At 58.2% G+C, this 25,287-nt stretch overlaps 1 protein-coding gene across 8 annotated transcripts in view; it reads right to left on the reverse strand.

Annotated features, from left to right (window-relative positions):
* Positions 1 to 15,214, reverse strand: part of GRAMD1A (GRAM domain containing 1A) — a 28,340-nt gene extending 13,126 nt beyond the window's left edge. For 3 of the 8 annotated variants that reach the window (XM_074938868.1, XM_074938864.1, XM_074938871.1), the window contains exons 1-6: positions 15,112 to 15,214; positions 8,488 to 8,684; positions 6,913 to 6,933; positions 5,967 to 6,051; positions 5,293 to 5,396; positions 580 to 675 (exon numbers count right to left, since the gene is read on the reverse strand). In XM_074938868.1, coding sequence (XP_074794969.1) covers positions 580 to 675; positions 5,293 to 5,396; positions 5,967 to 6,051; positions 6,913 to 6,933; positions 8,488 to 8,684; positions 15,112 to 15,175 — 567 coding nt within the window. In that variant the 5' untranslated portion in view covers positions 15,176 to 15,214. Of the gene's footprint in view, positions 1 to 579; positions 676 to 5,292; positions 5,397 to 5,966; positions 6,052 to 6,912; positions 6,934 to 8,487; positions 8,690 to 10,556; positions 10,654 to 14,783; positions 14,912 to 15,107 lie in introns of those variants that run through there. The other 5 variants (XM_074938870.1, XM_074938865.1, XM_074938866.1 and 2 more) reach the window with 5 other exon arrangements.
* Between the last annotated feature and the right edge of the window lie 10,073 nt (positions 15,215 to 25,287).

Below are 25,287 nucleotides of genomic sequence, written 5' to 3' on the forward strand. Positions count from 1 at the left end.
GACCCACAGCCCCTGCTAGCCCAGCCTGGGCTCCCCCACTCCGCAGCTCTGCTGGTGCCTCTCACTCCTGACCCGCAGCCCCTGCCAGCCCAGCTCTGGGCTCCCCCACACCTGTCCCACTCCTGCCCAGAAGGGGGCCCAGCAGGGCACTGATGCTGCTCAGACAGTGGCCTCCAGTGGCGAGGAAAGCCCCCTCCCCCCAGGTCCCAACTCAGAGTGACCCGGGAGTGGCCAGACTCAGTGTCCTTGGGGCAGCACTTCTGTGAGGGGCAGGGATGGGGGTTGGCCCCTTGGCACTCCCCAGCCCCGCCTCTTGGGGATCAGGTCCCCACCTGACCCCTCCTCAGGTGAGGATGCCATCACCCACACAAAGTGGCAGGCAGGACCTGTCTCCTCTCCTTGTGGGGTTGCCCCCAGGGGACCCACCCGGCTGTCTCTGCGTCTACCCTGCATAGGGCAGGGGCACCTGGGATGCCATAGTCCTGTGGGGAGGGGCTGTGCGGAGGCCAGACAGGGGCATGGGGCTGCCCCCCAAGGAGAGGGGCCCTGGGGTGGGGGGGAGCCCCAGCCCTGTCTCACCTTGTCGGCCGCAGTGCAGACCTGGATGGCGTTGGGAATCAGTTTGGCCATCTTCTCCTTCTTCAGACATTTCACCTCCCGCAGTGGGACAGAGATCTGCAGGGGGCAGCGGTCAGGGTGTGGCACAGCAGAAGATGCAGGTAATGTGGGGTTGGGGGGATAAAAGGGAAGCTGGAGGTGGCCCAGGACAGCAGTGGGAGGGGCAGGGAGGCGCCTGGGGGTGGAGGGGAAGCTGGAGGCATCCCAGGGCAGTGCCTGTGGGGAGGGGAAGCTGGACAGAAGTGACAGGGTTGGTATGGGGGGGGCGGGTAAAAGGGAAGTTGGAGGCAGCCTAGGGTAGCAGGGAAGTGACCAAGTGGGAATTTTCTTAATGTTTTGTATGAATACTGTGTGTGTGTCTCAGTTTCCCTTATGTGTCACATAAGTATCTAGGTGGTGATAGTTGCAGAGGCCCCTAGGGGGCGGGTGCAACTGCCAACTGGCTGCCTTGGCCCAGACAATGGTCAGACATTCCGTATCCTGGCAACTAAGGCTGGGGCCTATCCTCTGCATGGAGCCAGCGAAGGAGTTAGACAGGTGGAGGCCAGGTGACTAGTTTGCTGGGGAAAGAGACAAAGCACAGAAGAGGGCAGTTGGGCATGACTGAGGCTGGGCTGCGGGAAGCTAGTCAGTCTCTTGGTTTGGGGACTTGGGGGGAGAGCCCAGGGCTCTGGATCCCCCCAAGATGGACTTTGCTGTAACTTCCTGCTCTCTGGCTGAGAGTCACTGCTGAGTGCGGACTTGGGGTGCAGGGCCCTTTGGGGCATGTGAGGCTTCCCCAGGTGTCCTAGTCAGGTGGACTCCCTGCGGGGAGCTCACGGCATGGAACAAGGGTGCTGAGCGCTCTGAGGTCAGACCCAGGAGGCGCTGAAGCCGAGGAGACTGGCCCTGATGAGTGTGCCCTGGCGGGTGTCACACTACAAGAAGGTCCTGTCTGAACTTCACTCAGAGCGGTTTCAGAGCACTGAGCCTGCTCCCGTGGCAGTTGGTGGGTGAGGTGGGATATGCTGCACCCCGTGGACGGTTGGCTTCTGAAGGCACTGGGAGCATCCTGCAGTAAGTGGCTGGGTGCAGTAAAACACAGGGAATTAGAGGGAAGAGCGGAAAATGACAGAGAACCATCTCCATAAGACGGGCACTGTCGAGCTGTGCAGAGGGAGAGCGCTACGCATTGGAAAGTTCACCAAGGCGCAGCTGATTGCGCAGCTGGAGGAGGATGATAGAGCTAAGGAGCCAGTTCCTGACACAAACTGGGCTACAAGAGGGACTGGGAGCAGCCGGAGCAGCGGCAGGGTGGTCCTAAGACCCACTTCCCCTGTCCAGCAAGGGGTCTTCATGTCAGGGTCCCCCGTTGGTGGATCTGAAATGGATGGAATTGGAACTGAGGCAGAGTGACCCCCCAGTGGTGAGTGGGGATAGACCCAGGGATGCTAATTCCTTAGGGAACCTAGATACTAATTTGGTGCCCCAGTTTAAGGAGTGGGGCTATGGATGCTGATCTCACTGCCTCCGAGAAGGCTTGTAATGTGAACTAGCTTGACCCTGCAGAAAGGCACCAGTATCTAACTCCCTTACTGGGTCCCAAGGCCATAGAGGCATTCAAGCCAGTGGATGGGGTGGAAACAGGAGACTAGGAACTGGTCAAGAAAGCTCCACTGCTTAAGTTTGGCTGAGCCCTGAGGTGGACAGGAAAAGGCTCCAGGGGGTGAGAGAGACCCTGGGGGTGACCTCCATGGAAATCACCACCCTGCTGGGAAAATCTCTCTGCAAATGGGGAAAGGTCCCAGGGTCACCAGCATGGAGAACGTATAGGATCTGGTGGGGCTGGAGCAGCTGTAGATCTGCTCTCTGGATCTTACAGTCGGTTAGTGGACAGGAAGCCCCAAGAGGGCAGGCAGGTTGGCCGATGAGTTTGTGGACAGCAGGTCTGGGTATGGGAAGGGACCACTAGGGGACTGGCCCAGGGACAAGTCCGAGGAAGGGGAGCCCATGGAGGCATCCCCAGTGTGAACCTGGTGTTGTGGGAGAGGCTGAGGAGGTAAACCTCCTCCGGGGGCCTCAGGGACCTGAGATTTAATTATGGCAGGCAGGACGGCCATAAGGCTACGCAGTGCCCAAAGGTCAAGGAAGCATGGGTCACAAGACCCCTCAAAGGGTTAACTTGGTGAAGGGAAGACAGCCTGTAAGTCAGGCTCAGAGAGCGGGCTGTCTCTCTGACAGACCCCAGCATGTATATCTGCTTGGATTCTACTGGGCTCAGGCCCCTCCGATCCCCAGTGCAGCAGAAGGTGGTGGTCAGTGGGGAGACATTCCTGGGGTGGTGAGACTCTGGGACAGAGAGAACTGTTATCAGGCCCTGGGGGTGCAGCCCCCCCGATGCTGAGGGGCTGCGTGACCTGGGTGAAGGTCCCAGGGATGAAGCCATTCACCCTGCCATGGCTCAGACCCTGGGGCAGACACAGGAGGGACTGGGGTGGCTAGTAGTTAGGGTTCTCCAGGACATCAGCTCTGACATACTCTTGGGGAATGACTGTGTCTCTGAGACAGGATCCAGGCCCTTCTCCTGTAAGGGCCAAAGAGCTGAATTTGAATCCAGGGAACCAAGTGGCTGAGACTGAAGCAGTCAGTGAAAATGCAGATGACCCGGCTGGCAGAGGGAAGGAGCTGCTAAGCTCGGGATACCTGCCTGTCTGTAACTAGAGCCCTGGAGCTGAGTGGGATGGGACAGAGGATTGGTCCAGCAGCCCACTGCAGGGGAGAGATAACTCACCATAGCTCTGTAGCTCGGATGCTGTGAGCAAAGCAGCGGGCTTGCTGCCTGCCCTCACTGGGACAGCGGGGAGAAGCTGAGCACAGGGGGATCGGAGACCCCAGCTGAGCATGGGGAACCACAGCCAGAGCAGGACAGCTGCCAACCCAGGTTACCTTGTTCAGAGGTGTGAGAGGCCCCAGGGAAGGGGGAAGCAACTGGAAGGGCTGGTCAGATGGGGGTCAGAGGTGGGGTCAAGGCAAAGATGGGAGCAATTAACCCTGAGAGCCCGAATCCCAGCGTTCCAGACGGAGGGCCAGGAGACATCCCGATTCCAGTTTGAATCCCAAAGGCTTTGGGGTGGCAAAAGGGCACGAGCCCCATTAAACTTCCCCACATGTGGCCTGTGAGTGTCATCAAGCAGACCAGACCTAAGGGAGGGCGTGGAACTGAAAGGGACTGGTGTAACTCCCACCAAGGAATGGGAGCGGTGCTGGGGCATCTATGGGAACGGTGGGTTCAAACTTCCCCAGGTCACTGGCTGAAGTGACCCCGCTCATTTGGTCTCGAAGGGGGTAGAGATGTGACAAAGTGGGAATGATCTTCATTGTTTGTATGAATACTATGCGTGCCTCATTTCCCCTACGTGTGGCACAAGTTTCTAGGTGGTGGGACAAAGGTGTGTGATCCTTGAAGAGCCCCCTAGTGGGCAGGCATGACTGCCATCTGGCTGCCTGGGCACAGACAATGGCCGACACTCTGTATACTGGCAACTGATGGCCGGGGCCCATCCTCTGCAAGAGCCAGCTACGAGGAGTTGAAGAAAAGCGAGAGGTGGAGGCCAGGTGACCAATGTACCCAGGAAAGAGACAAAGGATGGAGGAGGGCAGCTGGGCGTGACTGAGGCTGGACTGCTTGAAACTGGGGAGTCTCCTGGTTTTGGGACTCGGGGGAGAGCCCAGGCTCTGCGTCTTCCCCAGATGGACTCTGCTGCACTCTGTGCTAATAAGATCTGTCCTATGCTGCGTTCAGGTGGCTATTAAACCTTCTGTGTCACACGCTGGCTGAGTCCCTGCTGAGTGCGGAGCTGGGTGCAGGGCCCTGTGGGGCATGAGGCTTCCCCAGGTGTCCTGTTCGGGCAGACTCCCTGCAGGGAGCTCATGGGGTGAACAGGAGCTGAACGTCCCGAGGTCAGACCCAGCAGGCGCTGAAGCTGAAGAGACTGACCCTGGTGGCCTGGGGGTGTCACACTACTTGAGGGCCCTGGCTGAACTTCACTCAGAGCTGTCCAGAGCATCCAGACTGTGCACCTGTGACAAGAAGGGGCAGGGTTCTGGGCCCCTAGGTGGAGGGGCAGGGGAAGCTGGAGGTGGCCCAGGGCAGCAGGGACACGGCAGGGCTTGGGGTCCCCTGGGGGGATGGGAAGCTGGAGGCAGCTCAGGGCAGATGGGGCAGGGTAGAGCTCAGGGGCACTGGGGGGAGAGGGGCAGTGGCCCAGGGAGGCAGTGAAGGTGCAGGATTCGGGGGTGCTGGGGGGCCAGGGGAAGCTGGCTGCCCCAGGACAGTGGGGGTTGGTACAGGATTCAGAGGTGCCTGGTGGGGGGCGGAGCAGGGCCATGGGGCAGCTGGGAAGGGCAAGGGAAGCCGGCAGGGCCCAGAACAGTGGTGGGAGGTGCGGGCTTGGAGTCCCCTGGGGGATGGGAAGCTGGAGGCAGTCCAGGGCATTAGAGGCAATGCAGAGTTCAGGGGCACCGGGGGGGAGGGGCAGCAGCCCAGGGCAGCGAGGGGAGGTGCAGGGCTCGGGGGCACCTGGGGGGGTGAGGGTGGGTGCCACGGGCGCACGGGGGGCAGGAGCAGGGACCAGGACAGTGGGGGAGGTGCAGGGCGGGAGCAGGGCCACAGGGCGCCCGATGGGGGTCACTCACTGCCGTCTCCCAGCGGAAGATATTGCTGTAGAAGCAGAGCCAGTTCTCAGACAGGTAGAGCCGCCCCTGGAGCAGGATGTCACGCTGCAGTGCACAGGAGTAATCTGGGGAGAGGGGAGATGTCAGAGCCAGCCCGGGGGGGCGGGGGGGGGCTGTGGGTCGGGAGTGAGGGGCACCGGCTGAGTGGGGGGAAGCCTAGGGCTGGGCTAGCAGGGGCTGCGGGTCGGGAGTGAGGGGCACCGGCTGAGCTGGGGGGAGAGGAGAGAGACACTCCCATTTGACAGTGCAGGGAGCAGGTCAGGTCTATGGGGGGAAGGAAGCTGCCAGTGTGGGGGGCCTATGGAAAGGGGGGGCAATAGGTGATACGGAGTGGGTACAGCAGGAGCCACAGGGCCAAGTGCCAGCACAGCCCCCCCAGACACACGGGGGGAGTCCCCCTGAGTGACCAGGGACTGGAGGAGGGTGGGGAATAGTTGTGAAAACAGCTGAGGGACAAGTGAGAAGATGCGGGGGCCTCGTTCCACAGCCCCCCTCCCTGCTCAGCCTACTGCTTTGTACCCACATCCCCTCCCTGCTGGCCCCTGCTGCCCCTCCCATGTCCCGCACCCCTCCCCTGGCCCTGCCCCTCCATGCCAGCTCCACCGTGGTGCCCCTCCCCCATGGCCCCTCCTCACCCACAAGCAGCCGCTCGCTCTCCGGCAGCCCCTTGAAGATCCTGCGGAAATCCTCATTGCGCTGTTTGTACGTGGGGCTCAGCATCTGCGGGGGGATCAGGCCCGTCAGGGGTGCAGAGGGCCATGCCCTGCCCCCTCCATGGCCCCGCCCTCAGCTACGGTTTTGGAACATGCAGGGGCACCGGGGAGGGTCCCGGGGGGTCCCTAGGCCAGGCGCAGGGGGGACTCTGGGAATGGGGGGATCCGGGAAGGGCGGCATTGAGGGGCTAGGAAAGCTCTGCCCAAGTTGGCTCCCCCTGCCCAGCCATTGGCTGCTCCCCCTCCCCCTGTCAGTTACAGGAAACAAAGGGGGGAAGGGTCAGGCTGTGGCTCCCCCACCCACAGCGGGCTTGGGCCCTGGCTGGGGCTGAGCAGAGCTAGCAGGGAAAGGAGAGAGCTCAGAGTACCCCCTGCCCCTCCTGCTCCAGCCATGCTCCTCCCCCTGCCCCTCCCCACCCAACTCCACATCAGAAATCATGGGGGGAGAGGGGGACATGAACCAAGCCCCTTCCCACCCCCCTTCTTACTCCTCCTCACCGCCCCCCCCATCTCTGCCCCCCATCTCCAGTAGGGCTGCAGCTGAGCGTGGTGGGAGGTCTCTGAAGGCAGCAAGGGGGCCAGGCTCAGCCCCAGCAAATGGGGGCAGGACAAAGCCCAGAGAAGGGGTGAGGGGCGCAGCGATGGCGGGGCTGGAGGGTGTTGTAGGGCCTGTCTGCCCTACCCCAGGGATGCGCCCAGCTCTGGGCTGTGCTCAGATGGGGAGGTCCACAGAGTCCCTCATGCCACCCCCTCCCACAGCTGCCAGAGGCAGAGATTGGGGAGACCAGGGTGGGGGGTGCGGGCTGAACCCTGGGAACTGGGCAGTGTGTGGGGTGCTGGGGCTGCAGGCAGAGCCAGGGGGACTCACGCTGTACCAGCTTTGTGCTTTCTGCAAGGGAAAGAGAGAGATGGGTTAGAACAGGAGTCCCACAGGGGCACACACCCAAAGCCTGCTCCCCCAGAGGTACACCCCCAAAGTCTGCTCCCCACAGGGATACACCCCCAAATCCTGCTCCCACCAAGACCCCCCCAGTTCCCTGCGGTACCCCCAAAGCCCTGCTCTCGCAGGACCCCCAGACGCATCCCAAAGCCTGCTCCCCCAGGGATACTCCCACAAGCCCCTGAGTACTTGCCCCCCCCGAGAGCCCTCCCCTGAGCATGATGCCCCAGGGGATACCTCCCAGAACTCCCCAGAGGCTGGCCCCCAGGAATGGCCCCCAAACATGCCCCAGATGCTGGCCCCCCAGGGAATAACTCCCCAGAATGCCCAGGACCCCCACAGAGCTCTCAGTACTGCAATGCAGACCCTCTTCACAGGGATCCCAACAGCCCTGAATCCAGGGAGTCCCCCAAACAACCTTCAATACCCTGCAGAGCTGGGGGTGGGGAGCCCAGGGCTGGGCTAGCAGGGGCTGTGTCATAAATATAAAAGGAAGGGTAACCCCCCTTTCTATATACCACCTTTCTATATACAGAACTATAAAATCCCTCCTGGCCAGAGGCAAAACCCTTTCACCTGTAAAGGGTTAAGAAGCTAAGAACCTGACCAAAATGACCAATGAGGAGACAAGATACTTTCAAAGCGGGGGACGGGGACGGGGACAAAAGGGTCTGTCTGTCTGTGTGATGCTTTTGCTGGGAACAGATCAGGAATGCAGGTCAGAACTCCTTAAGTTAGTAAGTAATCTAGCTAGAAATGCGTTAGATTTCCTTTTGTTTAATGGCTGGAGAAATAGCTGTGCTGAATGGAATGTATATTCCTGTTTTTGTGTCTTTTTGTAACTTAAGGTTTTGCCTAGAGGGATTCTCTGTGTTTTGAATCCAATTACCCTGTAAGGTATTTACCATCCTGATTTTACAGAGGTGATTCTTTTACTTTTTCTTTAATTAAAATTCTTCTTTTAAGAACCTGATTGCTTTTTCATTGTTCTTAAGATCCAAGGGTTTGGGTCTGAGTTCACATGTACAAATTGGTGAGGATTTTTATCAAGCCTTCCCCAGGAAAGGGGGTGTAGGGCTTGGGGGGGATATTCTGGGGGGAAGACGTCTCCAAGTGGGCTCTTTCCCTGTTCTTTGTTTAACACGCTTGGTGGTGGCAGCATAGGGTTCAAGGACAAGGCAAAGTTTGTACCTTGAGGAAGTTTTTAACCTAAGCTGGTAAGAATAAGCTTACGGGGTCTTTCATGCAAGTCCCCACATCTGTACCCCAGAGTTCAGAGTGGGGAAGGAATCTTGACAGGCTGCAGGTTGGGATTGAGGGAAACTGGCAGAGTTGGGGGGAGCCCAGGGCTGGATAGCAGGGGCTGCAGGTCAGGTTTGAGGGGCACTGGTAGACCTGGGAAGGGAGCCCAGGGCTGGGCTAGCAGGGGCACCCAAAAAGTCCCCAATATCCTGGCACCCCCCCCCAGACACCCACAGCCCCCCAGGATCCAGCCCCCCTCACCTTGTTGTTGCGGATGAAACTCCTGGCGCTTAATGGGTAGTTGAGGGGGGTGGACAAGGGGCCCCGCTCTGGGGTGCTTTCTGTGCTCTTTTCCACCATGGCATCTGCAGGGAGGTCCGGGGAGGTCCGGGGGGTCAGCAGTACGCGCTTCCGCAAGGACGGAGAGCTGCTGGGGCTGCTCCGGGGAGAGGGGCTGCCTGTGCTGGGGGAAGATAGAGTGAGGGGGGCCCCACATTTTCCTTCAGTTCCCCTCCCCATTCCTCCCAGGGCTCTTCTCCCCCTTCGCTCCCCTTTGCTGGGCCCTCCAGTGCCTCCTTTCATCCCCTGTTCCCCATCTCCGCCTGTGGCACACTGTACCTCAAAACAGCACCCTGTAACCCCCATATTCATCATTCATATATAGTTGTGATATTTCATACAAAGCATGCCACGTATGACCTCATATGAAAGGTCATGATCTGCTGAAACCCCTTGTTCTGTCCAAATATGTATATTCTCAGTGAGTATGAAGTTATGAGATTGTGCTATACGGTTGTTACTGAAATATGTTCTAAGTTTGAGAGTTTGTACTATACGGGTGGTGACCCCAGCCCAGGAGGGTGTTAATCGACCTTTAATCAGTATGGGGATTGTAATCAAGCGATTTACAATTCAACAACAGTTGTGCAAGCACCACACCAAGGGATCGCTCAACCCTGTGACTCAGCAAAGCCCACCAGGACCCGTCTAGGCAAGTGTCTTCCAGGCACGTGGACTGAGGATATAAAATAAGGAACAATGGCATCATGCTTTGGCCTTTCTCCTCCCCCACTTACAAGCAACAAGGACCTGAGAAGACAAAGAACTTCAGCAGAGGAGACTGGTCCCAGGTTTAAGGGAGAAACCTATGTATTGTGAATAAGGCTGCAAGTCTTTCACAGAGGTCATGGATTCCGTGACTTTCCAGGATCTCCGTGACTTCCACAGCTGCAGTGGCTGATGCGGCTGAGCCCAGTGTGGCCCAAGCAGCTGGGGCGGTCCTGGGGCCAGCTGCACTGGCCGCTGCTTCGGCAGCCCCAAGCAACTGGTCCCAGGCGCTGCCCCAAGCAGCAGTGGCGCCCCAGGCCACCCCTGCCCGAAGGAACAGCAGTGGTGGTCATAGACTATCAGGGTTGGAAGGGACCTCATGAGGTCATTGAGTCCAACCCCCTGCTCAAAGCAGGACCAATCCACAATTTTTGCCCCAGATCCCTAAATGGCCCCCTCAAGGATTGAACTCACAACCCTGGGTTTAGCAGGCCAATGTTCAAACCGTTGAGCTATCCCTCTCCCCAAAGCAACTACAGCCCGTATGGGGCTCAAACCTGCGACCTTGGCATTATTAGCACCATGCTCTAACCAGCTGAGCTAACTGGCCACAGGATGCCCCCCCCACCCCCAGGAGCAGCAGCGACCGCCGGAGCACCCCCTCCCAGCAGCAGCAGCATCGATTGGAGCACCCCGACACCCCACCCACCCCCAGCACCTAAGATTTACATAGGGGTATTTTTAGTAAAAGTCATGACAAGTCACTGGCCATGACTTTTTGGATATTGCCCGTGACCTTTGTCAGTGACTTCTACTAAAAATACCCATGCCTAAATCGTAGCCTTAATTATGAACTGTAACATCCAGTGGGGTGAGCAAATTGCTTTATCTAAATCAGTGGTTCTCAAACTTTTGTACTGGTGACCCCTTTCACATAGTAAGCCTCTGAGTGCGACCCCCCCTTATAAATTAAAATCACTTTAAAATATATTTAACACCATTATAAATGCTGGATGCAAAGCGGGGTTTGGTGGCTGGATGCAAAGCGGGGTGGCGGCTGACAGCTCGCGACCCCCCATGTAATAACCTTGAGAACCCCTGAGGGGTCCCAATCCCCAGTTTGAGAACCCCTGATCTAAATACTGCCAAGTATGATAAGTTTAAGATTTAGGTTGTGCGCTTATTTTTATTTTCATTGGTAACCATCTGTCCTTTTATGTCTACCACTTATAATCACTTAAAATCCATCTTTCTGTAGTTAATAAACCTGGTTTATATTTTACCTCAAACAGTGGGTTTTGCTTGAAGTGCTTGGCAAACCTTAGCTCGGACCAGAGCTGCTGCGTGTGCTCTCCACACTGAGGGGAGGGGCGGGGCGGACTGGGTAATAAAATTCCACTGGTCAGGCTCTGCCCAGGGCAGGACGGTGCAGCTCAGGGGGGCAAGGTCGGGGAGCCGGGGGGAACTGGCTGGTGCCTTTCGCTGTGTGAGTCACGAGAGGCTTTGGGTGCCTCCATGCAATCTAGCTGGGTGTGGGGCTCCACCTGCTGTTGTGCTGAGAGAGGGGGGATACAGGGGCGCGGGTTGCTGCTTGTCACTAGCAAGGCATACTGAGAGAAAGCCCAGGCTGGAGAGTGAAGGGGGCACAGTGGTACCCCAGTTTCAGGTTGTACACTGGGGATCCTGTAAACCACCCTCCCCCCAGCTCAAGACAGGGCTGTTCTTGGGGCCAGGGACTAGAAACAGGAAATGCTGCCCCCATGGGGTGACATGACTCTGATTCCAGAGGGGGCACCTGGGGATGCCCAAAATTGGGGGACAGCTCAGAGCAGGAGAAGAGACCCCCAAGGAGGCAGAGCCACATGTGAGGGAGCTCGTGGGTCTGATGGGGGGTTGTGCCAGCTGGGGGGGAGTCTGTGGGTCTGATGGGGGGGTAGTGCCAGCCAGGGGGGCATGGGTCTGATGGGGGGTAGTGTCAGCTGGGGCGGGGGGCTGTGGGTCTGATGGGGGTAATGCCAGACGTGGGGGACAGACTGTGGGTCTAATGGGGGGTAGTGCCAGCTTGGGGGAAGCTGTGGGTCTAATGGTGGTAGTGCCAACCGGGGGGACGTGGGTCTGATCGGGGATAGTGCCAGCTGTGTGGGGGGCAGGAGTCAGCCCCACTCCCAGTGCAGTGGGACTGAGCTGGAGCCGACCCACCCATCTCACAAATGGCTCTTTGTTCTGAGCTCCATCCCAACTCCGCTCCCCAGTGCAGCCAAATGGCTTGATCACCCCCGTCCACCCCCAGCCTGACCCCAGCCTCCCAGGGCCTGGTGCCTCCCACTGGTGCCCGGAGACTGGGAGAGTGACACCCCCCAGCACACACAGAGCCCAGCGGAAAGAGACAGAACTGCAGTGGCAGGGGCTGCAGGTCGGGAGTTAGGGGCTCCGGCAGAGCTGGGGGGAGGGGAGCCCACGGCTGGGATAGTAGGGGGCTGCAGGTCGGGAGTGAGGGGCACCGGCAGAGCTGGGGACAGAGATGACACTGACCAATGTTGCTGCCCCCAAAACTTCTTTCCCCCTCCCCCTGCCCATCACATGCCCCCCCATGCCCGACACTTACTGGCCACCTGGGACTCAGGCTAGTGGCAAGGGCAGCATGGGGGGGCACGCTATTTCATGGGCAGCTCCAGATCTGGCTACTGTCGACCCGCCCCTCCCCCCCAACAGATGACCAGGGCTAGCGTGACCTGAGACAGCTGCTGTGGGCCAGCGCATGGGGGAAAGGGGGCCTAGAACACCCAGCACAGCCAGGGCTGGGGGGCAGGGGCAGTATGAGCCACCCACGCCTCCCCTCAGCAGCGTTCAGGCCAAGCAGGAAGGGGGTCATGGCCAGCACTGGCCCTAATGCCCCCATACAGTGCTATGGGGCGCTGTGCTGCAGGGAATGTGGCTGGGGCTCGGGGGGGTGTGCCAGGCTGTGGGGAGAGCATCCCCTGCTGACCCCTCCACCCCCTGCAGCACAGGCCCCCTAGTGCCAAGCAGGGGCACTGGGGCTGGCACCAACTGCCAGGGAAGAGTGCTCCTTGCTGAGCCCTGGCCCCACTCCCTGGCCACCTACCAGGGTCCAGAAGGACCTGAGATTCCCCCGGCCACTGCTGTCAGCTGGGCTGAGCCTTTGGGCTGTAGGACTCTGGTGGCTCCTGGGGGCCCAAAGTGACGGGGGGGCTGGGGCCTGTCACATGCAGCAAGATGCTGCCGGTCCCAGCCCTGGCACGTGGGGCCCCAGACTGCAGGAGAATGGTTGGCCCAAGACCTGGTGCCAACTGGCGGAGGAGGGAGGTAAATATGGGGCAGATCCTGCTAGCTTGGCTGGGCTCGAGGAGCTGCATGCCTGGCCAGTGACTGCCAGCAACCTCCGGCCCCGTCTGACGTTGGGGGGGAGCCCAGAGAACATCCCTCAGCCCAGGTAGGACAGACCATGCAGGACAGCTCTGCCAGTGCCCTTCACTCCCAACCCGCAGCCCCCTTCCAGCCCAGCCCTGGGCTCCCCCAACCTAGCTCTGCTGGTGCCCCTCACTCCTGACCTGCAGCCCCCTTCCAGCACAGCTTTGGGCTCCCCCAACCCAGCTCTGCCGGTGCCCCTCACTTCCAACCTGCAGCCCCAGCTAGTCCAGCTCTGAGCTGCATAGATTCCTGGGCCAGAAGGGACCATTGCGATCATCTAGTCTGGCCAGAGAGATTTCCCAAAATAATCCCTAGCACAGAGCTTTGAGAAGAACAGCCCCTCTGGTTTAAAAATGGCCAGTGACACGGAACTATTGGAACAATTAATTCCCCTCCCTGTTCAAATGAATGCCTCATTTCCCGTGTAAATTCCTACAGCTTCAGCTTCCAGCCGTCGGGTCATGATTGGGGTGTCTGACCCCCCACCCCACCCCTGCAGCATGGCCAGACGGGAGCCTCTCCCTCTCAGGCAGGGTTCCTGACCCTTTCCTCATTCTTGGGGCTCTTCCCAGACCCCTCCCCAATTCATCACCATCCTCCTTGACCTGTGGGCACCAGAACTGGACACAAGGGCCCAGCAACGTCACACCAGGGACAAACCCAGCCTCCCTGCTCCTCCTCGAGATTCCCATTTGCGCACCCAGGGCTGCATGACCCGCCCCCAAGTCCTTTTCAGTGTCCCTGCTCCCCAGGACAGAGTCCCCCGGCCTGTGCGTGTGGCCAGCGCTCTTTGTTCCTAGCTGGACAGTTATATCGACTCATATTAAACAGTCACCACGCCTCACTCTTGACCTGCAGCCCCTGCTATCCCAGACCTGGGCTCCCCACACTTCCACCAATGCCCCTCTACTCTGCCCTGCCCTGGGGGCACAGAGGGAAGGGGAAGATGGGCATTTCCTGTCTCGGAGCCCCTTGAGCCTGGGTTCTAATGCCATAGGGGGCAGACGCTCAGCCTGTTAAAGGGGCTGTGTCCCAGCTGGGCACAGAGGCCCCTGAGCGCAGGGCCCCCTGCCCTGCCCATTGCCCTCCCAGGAATCTCCAGGAGCACAGAGCAGTCAGGGCGGGCACTCAAGACACCCAGGTCCCTCACCCACCGTGGGAGGGCATCAGCCCTTGCCGGGCTTGCAGAGGGATTTGGGGGCTAGTGAGGCCTGGCCTGCCCTGTTCCTGCAGTGCTCTGGGCCGGCACAGACTCGATGAGATGCTGGCATCCTCCCTGGCCTGTGGGCTCCAGGTTCTCTGGGATCTCCCTGCTGCAGGAACCCACGGCCCCGGGCACTGCTTGGCAAACCAATTCCTAGAGCACTGGTTCTCAACCAGGGCCCCCTGGGGGGCCGCGAGCAGGCTTCAGGGTCTCCACCAAGCATGGCTGGCATTAGACTGCTTGCTATCCCTTAACGAGGCCCTGGCTTTTATATGCAGAATTGTTGTGGCACAGCTGGACCATGGAGTTTTTATAGCATGTTTGGGGGGGAGGTCGGGGCTGGGAAAGAAAAAGGGAGAACCCCTGTCCTAAGGCAGCTCTGTGAGCTCGGACAGCGGGCACCAAGCTGGGAGGGGGACCCAGGCGTCCGGCTCAGCTGAGTGCAGGGGAGGGTGCTACAGGTGCCCGTCTCTCCACTGGGCCCATCGCTACCCAGACCCCCAGGGCTAGAGCAAATCCCAAAGGCCTGCGCCCGGCCCAAGATCCCCAGCCAGGAGCTCAGCGCAGGGCACCGGGCAGCGCTGGGCTCAGGGCCGGGGACTCGCTCGGCAGAGCCTGGGAACCTGCTGGGGAGCAGAAAAGGGGGTTCGGGCCGCTGGGGGGCACGGAACAGGGAGGGCAGGGCAATAACAGCCCAGGAGTCCTGGCTCCCGGCCCTCCCCCCTCTAACCACTAGACCCCACTCCCCTCCCAGAGCCAGGGAGAACCCAGGAGTCCTGGATCCCAGACACCCCTCCCCCCAATTCCAACGCACCAGAGCCCACTTCCTTCACCTCCATCCCCGCTCACGCCACCCCCCGCCCCGGCGCCCCCTTACTCGGACATGGCCCGTGTCCCGGCCCGGCCGGCCAGCGGCCCTGCCTCCCCGCGGAGGAAGAGGAAGGAGCCAGAGGCCCGGCGGCTTCCTCCCCTCCCCCTCTCCGCGCTCCGCCCGCTGCACAAAGGATGGGGGTGGGGGCTGGGCACCAGGACGCCTGGGTTCTCTGTCTGGCTCTGGAAGCGCCCCCAACCCCTTGGAAAGCAGCGGAGGCTTCCAGGAGAACCCCCCAAACCTGCCCCCGCCTCCCGGGCGGCAGCCTCCCCCCCACGCCCCACAACAAGCACAGGGTTACTGGGCAGAGCAGCCCCGCGAGCGACGCACCGACCTCCCCCGGCCACGCATCGAGCCCTCCGGGCCATGCACTGAGCCCCCCCAGCCACATCGGCCATGCGCCGCGGCCTCCCGGCCCCACAACAAGCACAGGTGTCACTGAGGAGAGAAGCAGCCCCCCTAGAGCCCCCCGGCCATGCACCCAGCTCCGCCCCCCGCCCCCGCACGCCGCCCCCTCGGCCAGGCACCGAGCCCCATGGCAGGGAGGGGCTGCTCTTGGGGTCTGTGTCTAGAGCATCCAGCGGGGAGTGGGGCCCTCTGGGCCTGGTGCTGCACACAGCCCAGAGGCTCCACTCCCTGCCCCCCACCACCCTGAGGCCCTGGGATGCGGGCGGGGTGCACAACCCTAGGGAAGGCAGACGATGGCAGCACCTGGCCCGGATCAGATGGGCCATGGGGCTCCCTCAGCCACTGGCTCCAGCTTGGCCCCAGCACAGCCGAACCCCACGGCGGCAATGCCCGTGGCCCCGGGGAGGCCAGAGAGCAGGGCTTGGCTCCAGCAGCACAAGCACACCCAGCCCCGGTGCCCACCATGTCCATTTCTGCACCCCCATCCTCTGCCACCACCAGCCCTGTGCCATCTCCCCTGCCACCGTCAGCCCCATGCCCTCAACCCCGCCGTCCCCAGCCCCGTGCCCTCACCCCCTGCCACCATCAGCCCTGTACCCTCACCCCTTGCTACCTCTCAGCCCCATGCCCTCAACCCTGCCATCCCCAGTCCTGCGCCCTCATCCCCTGCCACCCCTCAGCCCTGCGCCCTCAACCCCGCCACCCCTAGTCCTGCGCCGTCAACCCGCCGCCCCCAGCCCTGCGCCCTCACTCCCTGCCACCGCCAGCCCTGTGCCCTCACCCCCGCCTCCCACAGTCCTGCACCCTCACCCCGTCACCCCTCAGCCCTGCTCCCTCAACCCCATCACCCCCAGTCATAGAATCATAGAATCATAGAATATCAGGGTTGGAAGGGACCCCAGAAGGTCATCTAGTCCAACCCCCTGCTCGAAGCAGGACCAATTCCCAGTTAAATCATCCCAGCCAGGGCTTTGTCAAGCCTGACCTTAAAAACCTCTAAGGAAGGAGATTCTACCACCTCCCGAGGTAACGCATTCCAGTGTTTCACCACCCTCTTAGTGAAAAAGTTTTTCCTAATATCCAATCTAAACCTCCCCCATTGCAACTTGAGACCATTACTCCTCGTTCTGTCATCTGCTACCATTGAGAACAGTCTAGAGCCATCCTCTTTGGAACCCCCTTTCAGGTAGTTGAAAGCAGCTATCAAATCCCCCCTCATTCTTCTCTTCCGCAGACTAAACAATCCCAGCTCCCTCAGCCTCTCTTCATAAGTCATGTGCTCTAGACCCCTAATCATTTTTGTTGCCCTTCGCTGGACTCTCTCCAATTTATCCACATCCTTCTTGTAGTGTGGGGCCCAAAACTGGACACAGTACTCCAGATGAGGCCTCACCAGTGTCGAATAGAGGGGAACGATCACATCCCTCGATCTGCTCGCTATGCCCCTACTTATACATCCCAAAATGCCATTGGCCTTCTTGGCAACAAGGGCACACTGTTGACTCATATCCAGCTTCTCGTCCACTGTCACCCCTAGGTCCTTTTCCGCAGAACTGCTGCCTAGCCATTCGGTCCCTAGTCTGTAGCGGTGCATTGGATTCTTCCATCCTAAGTGCAGGACCCTGCACTTATCCTTATTGAACCTCATCAGATTTCTTTTGGCCCAATCCTCCAATTTGTCTAGGTCCTTCTGTATCCTATCCCTCCCCTCCAGCGTATCTACCACTCCTCCCAGTTTAGTATCATCTGCAAATTTGCTGAGAGTGCAATCCACACCATCCTCCAGATCATTTATGAAGATATTGAACAAAACCGGCCCCAGGACCGACCCCTGGGGCACTCCACTTGACACCGGCTGCCAACTAGACATGGAGCCATTGATCACTACCCGTTGAGCCCGACAATCTAGCCAGCTTTCTACCCACCTTATAGTGCATTCATCTAGCCCATACTTCCTTAACTTGCTGACAAGAATACTGTGGGAGACCGTGTCAAAAGCTTTGCTAAAGTCAAGAAACAATACATCCACTGCTTTCCCTTCATCCACAGAACCAGTAATCTCATCATAAAAGGCGATTAGATTACTCAGGCATGACCTTCCCTTGGTGAATCCATGCTGACTGTTCCTGATCACTTTCCTCTCATGCAAGTGCTTCAGGATTGATTCTTTGAGGACCTGCTCCATGATTTTTCCAGGGACTGAGGTGAGGCTGACCGGCCTGTAGTTCCCAGGATCCTCCTTCTTCCCTTTTTTAAAGATTGGCACTACATTAGCCTTTTTCCAGTCATCCGGGACTTCCCCCGTTCGCCACGAGTTTTCAAAGATAATGGCCAAGGGCTCTGCAATCACAGCCGCCAATTCCTGCACCCTCACCCCCCCCCAGCCTTGCACCCTCACTCCCTGACAGCCCCATACCCTCAATCCCGCCACCCCAGCTCTGTGCCTTCACTCCCATCATGCCCAGTTCCCTCTGTCCTCCGCCTTGCTTAGCTCCTGCTGCCCCCAGCCACGGTGCGGGCAGAGAGGTCAGTACCGAGTGGTTCCCAGGCCAGAGGGGACCCTTGTCACCATCCCAGCTGCCCGCTGTGTCACATGGGCGGCACTTGATGCTGGCCAGGGGAAGGGGCCACAGCTAAAGCGGGACAAACCCAGCAGGGCCTAGTCTGCCCCAGGGAGGATCTGCTGGCATGGCTGGACCGGAGCTCCCATAGAGCCATCCCAGAGTGTCCCAACAGGACAGCGCCAGTGCCCCCAGCTCAGCCATGTCCCTGGGGCCCTGGCTTCTAGTGGCAAAGCCCCCAGGGCTGGCAGAACTGCAACCACGTGGCTCTTCAGCTGGCACTACTCTGCCGGGCAGGGGTGGAAACAATCCGTTCCGGGCTGGGAAGTGTGGAGCAGGCTGGTGGCTGGCCCGAGTGGGTTCTTGGGTAAGATGGCTGTTGGGAGCAGCCAATGCCCTGCCACCGTCAGTGAAGCTGGTACCCACACCTTGAAGGGAGAACACAGCCATGCCATGCAGGGCTTTGGCTGGGGTGGCACTGTCAGAAACCAGCACCCCTGGTCTAGGGCTGAGCAGCCCCTGGCCCCATGGGGCCATCTCAGCTGGTGGCAACACACCTGCTGAACAGCCATCCTGCCAACGGGCAGGGGGGCTTGCCACAGTCACATGCTGCCATGCATGCTGCCACGCAGCCCACACCTACCCTGTGTCCAGGAGTCACAGGTTCTGTGCTCTGGAACTGCTTTAAATGAAGCCAGCCCAGACTCTGGTGCAGCATCTCCCCATCAGGGCGCCCATACACCAGGGCAAGAAGCTTCTGCGGCTTCGGTGCTTCCTGGGTCTGACCTTGGAGCGTTCAGCCCCCTGTTCACCTGAGTCCACCCCACTAGGACACCTGGGTAAGCCTCACACGCCCCCAAAGAGACCACGCACCCAGTTCCCCAGTCACAGGGACTCAGCCAGCGTTGACACAAAAGGTTATTACAGCGTAGAACAGAGCTTGTTAGCACAGAGAGCAGGAACTTTCAGCAAAGTCCATCTTGGGGAAGGGCATCCTGGGCCCTGGTGCCCGTTCCCCTGAGTCCCAAAACAGGAGACTGACCTTCCAGCTACCTGGCCTCCATCAGGCCCATCGCCCCTCCTCCTTCCTTTGTCTCACTCCCTGGCCAGCAGGTCACCTGGTCTCTTTGTTCTCCAACACCTCCCGCTGATTCTGGCAGAGGAAGGGGCCCAGCCATCAGTTGCCAGGCCAGAGTGTGGGCTGTTCTCTGCAGCCAGTCAGCAGTCAGACCTGCCCTCTAGGGGTCCCTGCAATGATCACACACATGTGTCTCACCACCTAGATACTTGAGTAACACATAGGGGAAAAGAACAAGAGTACTTGTGGCACCTTAGAGACTAACAAATTTATTCGAGCGTAAGCTTTCGTGAGTTACAGCTCGCTTCATCGGATGCATGTAGTGGAAAATACAGTGGGGAGATTTTACATACACAGAGAACATGAAACAATGGGTGTTACCATACACACTGTAAGGAGAGTGATCAGGTAAGGTGAGCTATTACCAGCAGGAGAGCGGGGTCGGGGGGGAACCTTTTGTAGTGATAATCAAGGTGGGCCATTTCCAGCAGTTGACAAGAATGTGTGAGGAACAGGGGGGAGGGGGAAATAAACATGGGGAAATAGTTTTACTTTGTGTAATGACCCATCCACTCCCAGTCTTTATTCAAGCCTAAGTTAATTGTATCCAGTTGCAAATTCATTCCAATTCAGCAGTCTCTTGTTGGAGTCTGTTTTTGAAGTTTTTTTGTTGAAGAATTGCCACTTTTAGGTCTGTAATCGAGTGACCAAAGAGATTGAAGTCTTCTCTGACTGGTTTTTGAATGTTATTATTCTTGACGTCTGATTTGTGTCCATTTATTCTTTTACGCAGAGACTGTCCAGTTTGGCCAATGTACATGGCAGAGGGGCATTGCTGGCACATGATGGCATGTATCACATTGGTAGATGTGCAAGTGAATGAGCCTCTGATCGTGTGGCTGATGTGATTAGGCCCTATGATGGTGTCCCCTGAATAGATATGTGGGCACAGCTGGCAACGGGCTTTGTTGCAAGGGTAGGTTCCTGGGTTAGTGTTTTTGTTGTGTGGCGTGTGGTTGCTGGTGAGTATTTGCTTCAGGTTGGGGGGCTGTCTGTAAGCAAGGGCTGGCCTGTCTCCCAAGATCTGTGAGAGTGATGGGTCGTCCTTCAGGATAGGTTGTAGATCCTTGATGATACGTTGGAGAGGTTTTAGTTGGGGGCTGAAGGTGATGGCTCATAGCATTCTGTTATTTTCTTTGTTGGGCCTGTCCTGTAGTAGGTAACTTCTGGGTACTCTTCTGGCTCTGTCAATCTGTTTCTTCACTTCAGCAGGTGGGTATTGTAGTTGTAAGAATGCTTGATAGAGATCTTGTAGGTGTTTGTCTCTGTCTGAGGGGTTGGAGCAAATGCGGTTGTTTCGTAGAGCTTGGCTGTAGACAATGGATCGTGTGGTGTGGTCTGGATGAAAGCTGGAGGCATGTGGGTAAGTATAGCGGTCAGTAGGTTTCCGGCATAGGGTGGTGTTTATGTGACCATCACTTATTAGCACCGTAGTGTCCAGGAAGTGGATCTCTTGTGTGGACTGGTCCAGGCTGAGGTTGATGGTGGGATGGAAATTGTTGAAATCATGGTGGAATTCCTCAAGGGCTTCTTTTCCATGGGTCCAGATGATGAAGATGTCATCAATATAGCGCAAGTAGAGTAGGGGCGTTAGGGGACGAGAGCTGAGGAAGCGTTGTTCTAAGTCAGCCATAAAAATGTTGGCATACTGTGGAGCCATGCGGGTACCCATAGCAGTGCCGCTGATTTGAAGGTATACATTGTCCCCAAATGTGAAATAGTTATGGGTGAGGACAAAGTCACAAAGTTCAGCCACCAGGTTTGCCGTGACATTATCGGGAATACTGTTCCTGACGGCTTGTAGTCCATCTTTGTGTGGAATGTTGGTGTAGAGGGCTTCTACATCCATAGTAGAATGGAAAAATTAGTGGGTGCTCTGCACCCACCGGCAGCCAAGCTCCACTCACCCCCCCCCACCTCACCTCTGCCTCCTTCCCTGAGCACGCCGCGTCCCCGCTCCTTTGCCTACCTTCCAGCGCTTTCTGCTGCCAAACAGCTGTTTGGTGGCGTAGCAAGCTCTGGGAGGGAGGGGGGAGAAGCAGGAACATGGTGCGCGCAGGGGAGGAGGCGGAGAAGAGGCGGGGCCAGGGCTGGGATTTGGGGAAGAAGTCGGAATAGGGGCAGGGAGGGGGCGGAGTTGGGTCAGGGACTTTGGGGAAGGGGTTGGAATGGGGGTGGGACAGGGGTGGAGTCAGGGTGGGGCCGGGGACAGAGGGGGGTGGAGCACCCACCAGCGAGAGCAGAAGTTGGTGCCTGTAACTCAGGGTGTGGAGGGAACGAGAATGCCGTACATAATACAAACAACACTAAGGACTGGCCAGCCTGGCAGGTCCTGCCGCAACCCGGGAGTGCTGGTCTGAGGTGCCAGGGAAACACCTGGATCTGGGAAAGAGCCCATGGGTGTCAGTGAGTGAATTAGCCTTTCATTCAAAGTAGGTCAGACAGCACAGCACTGGGGCCAGCTCTGACTGCCAGGGGACAGTGCCCCTTACTGAAAGCCTTGACCCGTTCCCTGCAGCACAGCACCCCCTACTGAGCCCCCGCCCCATTCCCTGCAGCACAGCGCCCCCTACTGAGCTCCTGCCTGGTTCTCTGCAGCACAGCGCCCCCTACTGAGCCCTGGCCCCGTTCCCTGCAGCACAGCGCCCCTTAACGAGCCCCCCGCCCCGTTCCCTGCAGCACAGCTCCCCCTACTGAGCCCCCCGCCCCATTCTCTGCATGTTCCTGAGACCCCATCTGCTTCCCCCTGGGAATAGACCGGAGGGGACAATCCCTCCTCCACCAGGAACAGACCAGAGGGGAAGATTCCCCCCCTCGGGAATAGACTGGAGGGGATGATTCCCCCGCGATTCCCCCACGCTCCCTACACACACACACACACACACACACACACAGGAATAGACCGAAGGGGACGACTTTCACCCACCCCCAGAATAGACCGGAGGGGACAATTCTCCCCCCACCCCGGGAAATAGACTGGATGGGAGGGGCCGATTCCTCCCTCCCCGGGAATAGACAGGAGGGGACGATCCCTCCCCAGGCCCAGGCGATGGGGTTGCCTGGGAGCTGTTGGGACATCTCAGTCTACTGTCCCCCACCCTTCAGGCCCTGAACAGACAGTGGTTCAGTGTGTCCTTGCCAATGGCCTCTAGGTCCATTTTCCCTCCCCAGAACGGCGGGGAGGGGGAAGGGCACACAGGGGCAACAGGAGCTGTCTGTGTCCCAGGTGCCTGTCCAGGGCCCAGCAGGGAGTGAGCAGAGCCTGTGTTTGCTTTGCAATCCAATCACCCATCAGCAAACACCTCCTGAGATTACCCAGCCCTTATCAGCCTGGCAGGACACACTGCATTGGCACCGGCCCAGCCACACCCAGCTCCACGGGCACAGAGCCAAGGCACCCAGCTCTCTGCAGACACCACAGGGAGAGACCCAGCCAGGCCTAGCGGGGGAAAGGCCCCATGGCCCATTTCTCATTCCTTGAGCCAGCCAGTCCCCTGTCATGGGGCCGGATGGGAGCTGGGGCCCCCTACAGGGGACAGGCCCTGGACCCCTTTCCCTGTCCCCCCCTCCCTCAAGCCAGCCAGTCCCCTGCCATGGGGCTGGATCGGAGCTTGCACCCCCAAGGGCTGAGTCTGTATGTTTCACTCATGCCCTCCATCCCGTCAGATCTCAAAGCATCCTCCGGTCCATGCTCACAGATGCAGCCACCTCTGGAGGAGGGGCATCCCCTCAAGCCCCCTGGCATCAGCTGCCTCTACCAGATGCCGCATATCCAGCCCTGAGCCGGGAGCCCTGACACTCTTACACATGGGGGAGGCGAGCATGGGGCTAGGGGCACCGAGCCTCCCAGGAGCCGGGGCTGCCACAGGGTTATTGGCCTCCACAGTCCCTGCCCAGGTGCTGTCAGACCAGGGCACGAGTGGGTCTGGGGACCCAACCTGCAGAGGCCTGTTTGCCATAGGCACCATTGTGGTGACACCCCAGTCGACCTATGAGCAGGCCAAGCAGCTGCCACCCCCAGCCTCTGAGCAGCAGCAATCAGCTCCCCAGTGGGCTGACAGGGGTCGCTTGGCTCCTCACACTTGCCCCATGTGCCCCCCTGACCGTGGCTCAGGTGCTGAGTGGCTCAGGGCTGCTCCTGGGGGCACTGGCAGCCTGCCAGCACTTTGGCTACAAGCGTAGCAACCTGCCCGGCTCCATGCCAGCGCCAGCCCACACCTGCTGCTCTGCACACGACCCCCTGCTCCTCGGGAAGCCCCCTGCCCAGCCGCCACCCCCCCCACCCCCCGAGTCAGAGCGTGGCCACCACTTCAACAACAAGGAGCTTGTCCAGAAGGGGGAGGCAGAATGGGGGCGGGGACAGGGGAACCTGTGGGGTGTGCAGTGCAGTGCAGGCAGAGGGGAGCCTGTGGGGTGGGCTGGTGGGGGGCAGCATATGGGGGGGGCGTAGGGGAACCTGTGGGGCGGAGACCTATCAGGTAGCCAGTTTTTAATCCAATCACTGGGGGCCATGTTAATTTTGTACCTTTCTAGTTTTTTAATGTAACTGTCCTGCAGCACTGTGTGAAATGCCAGGTCAGGCCGTCAGCCCCCGCTGGGCTTTCCCTGTCGCTGCAATGCGTCCGGACCCAGGCTGGGCAGTGCAGTGCCAGTCTCTGGGAACGAGGGGCCAGCTGATCGGCACTCCTTCCCCAGGCAGTGGGCCAAAAGCCTGGCAGTTTGTGTAACCAGAGGTGGGGAATTTACATTACCCACTCCCACCCCCCCATACTCCCCTGCCCATGGGCAGCATATGAACCATGTTCAGGTAGGTTAGCCCCCGCCCCCGCACCCGCCCCTTCTGCCCAAGGCCCTGACTTTCTCCCACCCATTCTTCCCACTCCCCACTAGAGCCCTGAGCCTCCCCACTGTGGCTGCCAGGCTCCCTGCCCCAGCCCTGGGCCACACAAGCACTCCCAGCCCTGGAGTTCCTGGCGGCATGAGGGGTGAGCTGCAGGCCAGAGCACTCTAGCCCCAGCCCCAGCCCAGGCCACAGGGGAAGAACGGGAAGCAGGAGGGGGCCTTGGGTGGAGTGTGGACAGGGTCACACTTGGCAGTCTGGATTCCCTGGCCTGTGATACCCACAGGGGCAGCCCATCCATATAGGCGAACTAGGCGGTCGCCTAGGGTGCCAAGTTAAATGGGGCACCAAATTCGAGGAAAAAAATCAAATAAAGAAAAAATGAAAAAGATGAAAAAAAATACAAATAAAATAATGATGTCATTATTTCAATTCCCATGCGCGTACGGAAGGATTATGAATTATAATTCATTTCTCTACATTTCTGAGAATTTATTAATATGTCAAATCTTTTATTTACTGCAAAAATAAATAATATTTTAGTGAATTTTTTTTCAATTTGCAATGTAGGGTCAAGATGACCCACTCTGCAATTTTGATAAGCAATAACTCAGCCACAATCACAAACACGTCCGCCACTCGCAAGAGCTGCAATGCTAGTGACACCTAATTCGAATATACCTCAAGGTCGCATAGCCAGAAATTCCTGTAGAGCGGAGATATCGCGAGTTGATACATGTCAAATGGTCATTTTAACACAAGTTGCAGGTAGATGGTTAAGAATCAAGCAAATACTGTGGAAATTTGTGTTTCTTGGTGCCAAAGAATAAAGAATAATGTCTTTCGGCATTATAAATCCAAAATGTGAGTCTCTTTAAGCATTATTAAACTTAGTGTTATTATCGGCCTGTATAATTATGAACTTTTCTTTGTTATAACTGGTTCACATGTAACAAATAAGGTCCATAAAAGACAAGTAACAAGCGTTAACGCTTAATAGACTACGCAAGTGATGACGTCACACTCCAAGCAGCTAACCATGAGGAAGGGGATTACTTTCCAAACAACCGGTGTTGGGTTATAACATCAAAAAAGGTCATTTTGTTTCTGTGTAAATGCTGTAACTAAGTGTTTTAATAGGTAAGTGAGTGTGTGTTACTAATCAGTGACCCTTTAAGCAGTGAAAAGACGTGTTGGGATGGCTGCAATGTGGTTTAAATCGTTAGCCATCCCTTAACGCTACAATGCTTGCAGTCGGGAGCACAGTACATAACAATATTCAAATGCCCCATGGCAGAAAGAGGAAAAAGAAAACCCTCAGGAGCTGAGTATCCGAAACAAAAGGCTGAGAAGGAAAAGGACCAAGCAAAACAGCAGGGATCCTTCTTGAAATATCTTCTCTTTAATCCAAATAAAGATGGAAGCAGTTCACAGAATCCAGATGAAGGAATTTTACTCGGAGAGGAAGTTAGCTCACATCCGCATGGAAGCAGTTTGGAACATCAAGATGCAGGTATATTACTTCGAGATGCGGGTAGCTCACATCCACAAAAAAGCAGTTTG

This window comes from Natator depressus, chromosome 24 (genome assembly GCF_965152275.1).
Source record: "Natator depressus isolate rNatDep1 chromosome 24, rNatDep2.hap1, whole genome shotgun sequence".
NCBI lineage: Eukaryota > Metazoa > Chordata > Testudines > Cheloniidae > Natator > Natator depressus.